Source organism: Zingiber officinale, chromosome 4B, assembly GCF_018446385.1.
Source record: "Zingiber officinale cultivar Zhangliang chromosome 4B, Zo_v1.1, whole genome shotgun sequence".
Lineage (NCBI taxonomy): Eukaryota > Viridiplantae > Streptophyta > Magnoliopsida > Zingiberales > Zingiberaceae > Zingiber > Zingiber officinale.
In genome coordinates, this window is record NC_055993.1 from 97610138 (window position 1) to 97616347 (window position 6210).

The 6210-nt window shown below is 45.2% G+C and overlaps 1 protein-coding gene across 1 annotated transcript; it reads right to left on the reverse strand.

The window, feature by feature from the left end:
* Nucleotides 1–271: 271 nt before the first annotated feature.
* On the reverse strand, nt 272–3016 carry LOC121978430 (benzyl alcohol O-benzoyltransferase-like). Its single transcript, XM_042530778.1, has 2 exons — nt 1694–3016; nt 272–313 (listed from the first exon to the last, which is right to left on the reverse strand). Exons 1-2 carry the CDS (start codon nt 3005–3007, stop codon nt 272–274), a joined length of 1356 nt encoding a protein of 451 aa, XP_042386712.1. The 5' UTR covers nt 3008–3016.
* Nucleotides 3017–6210: the final 3194 nt, after the last annotated feature.

A 6210-nucleotide genomic window follows, 5' to 3' on the forward strand; every position in this document is an offset into this window, starting at 1 on the left:
ATTAAATTCGTCGCTACCCAAATACTTAGCCACGAAATAAACAATTTCGTCGCAAATATTTTAGCGGCGAATTAATTCGCCGCTCAATTCGTCGCAAACATATATTTTTTATTTTAAAAAAACCATTTGCGGCGAAAACAAACACTTGTCGTCGCAAACATTTTAGCGGCGACTTAATTCGCCGCTAGATTCGTCGCAAACATATATTTTTTAAAAAAAAAGGAAAACGTTTGCGTCGATACTATATTTAGTCGCAAATATCTATATTTAGCTACGATATATATTTCGTCGCTATTAATTCGTCGCTATTTCCCTAATTTTTTATAGTGCTTCTGAATCAACACGTTTAAAAGATTACTTTTAATATTAAATCAACGATTTTAATAGTCCATAGGATAATCATAATTCTGTCATATGTCAAAGATTGAAGTATTTTTTTTCCAATAATTCTTTTATCTTGAATCGTATCTCCGTAGCCTTTTATTTGATTGACAATATTTGAGACCATCAAGAAAAATCTTATATTCTTTCATTCTCAAATTATCAAAATCTCTCCGCAATAGTCCTCTTCGTTACTTAAAATTCTTCCTTTAATATATATTTGCAATGCCTCTTTTGTGTTCATGAAATCAAAAATATGAGGACAAATAGTTTTCCCAACTCTTTATTGAATGTAAGGTAGTGATTTAGGGTCTTGCTTTTTATTGTTTTAGTAACTTTTCATAATCTTTATGGTGGCTGATTTGGGTTTTGTACTTGTTGTTATCAATAATATCCCAAAAATCCAAACAGATAAGAATGTCCGCATTTAGCTGTCCCAAACTTATAATATTCGCCTTCAAAAAAAGGTAGATCCGCTACCTTAGCGGCCCCCCTAGTGCCGGCCCCACGGATATGGAGGGAGGTTCATGCAGGTACACAGGCCATAGGCGCATGGCGGGGTAAACCCCAGGTCGTCAGTTCCTGAGAATCGACCCCTGACCATTACGCCAGAGATACCATGCGCCCACCGTCTGTGCTACGCCCTGGGGGCAATAATATTCGCCTTCAAAGTAGGTATTTGGCTTGTAGAATATGCAAATAAAGTAGATGAAATCCCGTTTTGAAAAATAATGCATGAGCCCTGCAGGAATTTTTTCTATAGATTCAGGTTGTGATATTTCGAAAAAATTCTGTTCTATCTTCAATAAAAAATCAAATCAAACTTGTTGTCAATATAATAGAAATATGAGAAGGCAGTAGCAGTAATTAGGAAGATAAGGACGAGCAGATCGAAATGAGGGAGCATAGAAATTTAAAGAAATGAGATTATAGATTAAAATGAGAAATGCTCAAAATGGAAGAATGTACATTAAAGTTAGTCAATCGTATTAATTTTTAATAAGCTTGGGAAGCAATCATTCATTTATTAAATTTTGACCGTACAATATAAGAATAATTATAATTCGTCATTTTTTAGTGCATCATTAGTGGGGATATTTCTTTAAATATCACTCAATCTCAAGAATCCTCCATTGGAAGGGATGTTGGGAGAAATAAGCTCTTAAAGTAACAAGCTTAAACTTTATTTTTATTGGTGAGTTCAAATATTACATATTAATATCATTTAATATGGAAATCAAATTTTAGACTTTAGAGACAATGTTGGCGCCCCGCCCTGTGACTGTTGCTCCGTTGCGTCCTTGTCGTCGACCTCCTCCATCAGGTTGTGCACTTCTTGTGTGAACCTGTCCATGGCAGGGGCCAGTAAACACACTGGGACGACGATCCCCTCCTCCCCCTTGCTATTTTTCATAGATACGTAGAAGCTTGACAATCCAGGAATGGCTCCGACTCCGCCCTTCGCTGGGCCTCCGTACGCCGCCTTCCCCCACCCGAAATCAACGTCTCTGAACCCTAACCGAGTCACGTCGGAGACCACGTACGACCGCACCACCGTGAAGTGCGGCCGCCCGCGCAGCGCCATCAGGTCCGCCAGCGACCTCATGTACTCGTCGCTCACCGCCGACTTGGCCTTCTTTACCAGGTCCAGCGCGTACCCGATGGGGTTGCCGGACAGCTTCCCCGCCGTGGACACCGCCACCGGGAAGGCGAATGCGTTCCCGTAGTACCCTGCCGGGAGGCCAAGGCCGGATTTGCCGCGAGCGTTCACGACAAAGATGATCCGGACCTCCTCCTCGGCGTTGGCTCCGATGGCGACGGTGCGGCACTTCCAGAGGAAGGCAGTGAGGATCTCGAAGGTGGAGCTGTTCCGGAGGTGCTCCGGAACGCGGCGCCGAAGGGCAGCCACCTCGGCCTTGCCGAAGAAGAAGGAACGGTGTACCATGTCGTCGAATGAGACGATGGTGCCGGGGACGTCTTCATACTCTCGGTGGACGCAGGTGACTCGGGGAGGGTGTCTCGCCTCCAATAGCTCACGCGACCAGACCGGAGCTAAGGAAGGGCTGGCCGCCCCTCGAGCCAGCTCCGCCACGGCGTTCATGAACTGAACGATGCCGGAACCGTCGGACATGGTGTGGCTGTGGCGGAGCGCGAAGACGAAGCCGCCGCACAGCAACCGGGTCACCTGAATCAACAGCAGCGGGCAATGGAGGACGCCATCCGATCCAGGGACGTTCCAGAGGAGCTTCTCCAAACAGGGGAACTGCGGCTGCAGGGCATCGCCGAACTGATCAAGACGGACATCAGCGTCGGCCTCGATGAACAGCACGCCCTCACCGGTGCACTCCACCACCAGCTTCCTTCCCTCCGTCTCCCTGATCCGGCCGGCGAAGGGGTAGTAGAAGACGAGAGCCCTGGCCAAGGCTTCCCGGATCACCATGCAAGGGTCTTGCCCTGCCATGGAAGGGTGGTCATGGTAGAATTGGATGACCGGGACGTGGAAGCGCAGCCCATCCTGGTCATCCACGTCGGAGAGGCGCTTGAACTCGCGAGGGGTGGTCTCTGCAGGAGCCACCAGAACGGCCTCTCGCCGGCGAACGGTGAAGGTGAGGGAGGAGGATGCCATGGCAGTAGAAACAAGTTACTCTGCTCTATGATCTGGCCTATGAAACGGGAATGCTCTGTATTTATAATATTATCGATTGGCCAAAAAAAGTAATGATACGCTCACCCCTTCATGCCTGCGATATCTGGGAGTGATTTTATCCTGGGATTATTTCTTCGGAGAATCGACCCCTGCTTTCACGTGATAATTTAACAAATCTCAATTCGATTATTCGTGGGGATATTTATAATATTATCGAGCGCAATGGCGGTTGAAAAGTTATATTCAATGAACAATCCTCTGGTGGGCCTCAAATTATCATTCAAGTACTTAAAATTTAAATCCCAATTATAATATATTTATAGAAATTTTTGCTCAAAATGAAGATTTAATCAAAAGTTGTTGAATGTATGGATTGACCATCACGTGTATTTCCGAATTTATCTTGATGACCGATGAAAATATTTCGTATTATCGGACCGATGACCTTAGAGATAATCAATAAGATTAACTGAAATTATCATTTGATAGGATTAACAAAGTGGAATTAAATAATCATTTATCACTTCAAAATTTATAAAAGAAATCATACTTTCCCTAAGAAGGATCCCGAAGCTTATGTTAATATGGATTCAGGAGAAGGATGCGATGCCAGTGAATCTATTTAATTAACTCAGTTTTACCTTATATTGTATAAAAAAATTATTTCTTCAACTTAAATTCACGATCTCAAAGACATGTGATAATTGATCCGATCTGAAATCGATGAAAGGGGGCACTAGGCATGGGACGTCGAGGTGGCTCTAATGTTGATCATGTGAAAACTATGAACAAGCAGAATGTGGCCGGGTGAACTTGGGATTGGAGACTGCAAGCCTGCGTGCGCACCACACAGAGAGCCAACAAGAACATTAGAACGAGAATCAAGGAGGGAGTCTCTAGCTAGCGTAGACACCCCAACGCTCAAGTCAGAAACGTAGCTCAATGGAGAAAAAGATTAACAATAGAATAGTAATGTGGATGCGTGTGTGGGTGTGTGCACGTAAGAGAGTGTACCTGGCCAATGGAGATGACCTCCTTTTTATACTGATCCTCATAACGTCCATAATAATGAAGTGTAAGAGAATGTCTAGTGTCAAAATATTGTTGGTAACAGAGGGTGTACTGCATCCCTCTCCCAAAAGGTTTTGTTGTATGTATATGTCAGAATAGTTGAATGTTTGTTGATGAGTAGTTGTTATTCTCTGTTAAGTTATTGCAATTCTCTGACAATGTTGTCTCCTAGAGGAGATCCGACCAGTTCTGGGATCAAGCGGATGTAGGTTAGGAGCTGCGTCCAATAGAAGTGAGGAACTAAACTTTGGAGATCCGATCGGCTCTAGGGTCGGGCGTATGTATGCAGGGAGCCGCACTCGTGAGTAGTGAGGAACTGAGTCTGAAGGTCTGATCAATTATAGGGCAGGCCGGATGTATGCTGGGAGCTGCACTCATGGGTAGTGACGAACTAAGGATGGAGGTTTGATCGACTCTAGGGCCGAGCGAATGTATGCTGGGAGTCACGCTCATGAGTAGTGAAGAACAAAGTCTGGGGTTCAATCGGCTCTGACACCAACCGAGTGTATATTGGAAACTGCTCTCATGAGTAGAGGAATTGAGTCTGAAGGTTCAACCGACTTTGGGGTCAAGCGGATGTATGTTGGTCGCTGAGCCACAAAAGTATGGGGAGTCGATCTCCATAGGTTTGACCGGCTCTGAGACCGACTCGACATATGCTGGGAGATGCGCTCATGAGTAGAGGAACTAAGTCTGGAGTTCCAACCAGCTCTAGGGCTGGGCAGATGTATGTTGGGCACTGATCCCCTGAAGTATGGGGAGCCGAGCCATGTAGGTCCGATCGGCTCTGGGACTGACTGGGCATTTGCTGGGGGTGGGGAACTAAGTCCCAAAGATGAGTGGTCTATCCGACTACACACACCCTGATTGCCACTTTACATTGACTTTGACTACAATATCACCTTGACTATCGACCCCACATTATCCTTGGGCCCCCCACAATCCGCCATATCACAAGCCTCCCCTTTAAGTCTAGTCGAAGGAAGATACAAGCTTGACTGGCTAGACATTCATGTCGTTTTGTGTTTCTCGGCCTTTACATTTCTTCCTTGGTCTTATGTTAATATGTGCACACCAATTCATGTAAGTAGTGTTTAAACAGTTGCTAACTTGAGCAAGCCTTACCTCGACCGATCAAAAAGGTTTCCACCTTAATGTATTCGTGAAGTGCTTGACTAGATTATCTTCCATTCGACACTAGTTTATGACAACTCATTTGGGTAATATTAGTCAAGTGATCGTCCGATTGAATGATCATTGGGTGCATGAGCAAGCACGCTTACAACTCGACCGAACAATATGAGAGTCTGAGATTTAGGCACATGAGCAAACACGCTTATATCTCCGTCGGGTGGCACGAGAGTCTAGAATTTGGGTGTGAGAGCAACCTTGCTTGTAACTCTACCGGATGGCACGAGAGCCTAGAATTTAGGAGTGAGAGCAAGCTTGCTTATAACTCGATCGGATGACATGAGAGCCTAAAATTTTGGAAGGGCTTGGTCACAAGATGGTCTGAGTCGGGCACAGGTGGCGTTCCGGGGTTAGGCCTACATAGTGAGTAGGAATTCAGAAGCCATGATCATAGGTCGGAATATGCAAACCAAGGATTACAAGCCAAGATCACAAGTCGGGATTTATAGCCTCGCGGTACAGGATATAGGGATCAAAGCGCACAGGTCGGAATATGCAAGCCAAGAATTACAGGCCAGGATCACAGATCAGAATTTATAGCCTCGCGGTACAGGATACAGGGATCAAAGCTCATAGGTCGAAATATGCAAACCAAGGATTACAGGCCAAGATCACAGGTCGGAATTTATAGCCTCGCAGTACAGGATACAGGGATCAAAGCGCACAGGTCGAAATATGCAAACCAAGGATTACAAGCCAGGATCATAGGTCGGGATTTATAGCCTTGCGGTACAGGGTACAAGGATCAAAGCGCACAGGTCGGAATGTACCATCCAAGGATACAGGTCAGGACTTTTAGCCTGGCGGCATAAAGCACATGGATCAAAGAGTATAGGTCGGGATATGCAAACCAAGGATATATGAATCAGGACGGACAGGTTGGGAAACACAGACTAAGGCGTACAAGACGAGATAGATAG

Coding starts and splice junctions, on each gene's coding strand:
- LOC121978430 (XM_042530778.1), bottom strand. CDS start 3,007: ATGGCATCCTCCTCCCTCACCTTCACCGTTCGCCGGCGAGAGGCCGTT. Junction 314..1,693: donor TGCACAACCTGATGGAGGAG/GTCGACGACAAG, acceptor ATAAAAAATTAG/GGAAATAGCGACGAATTAAT.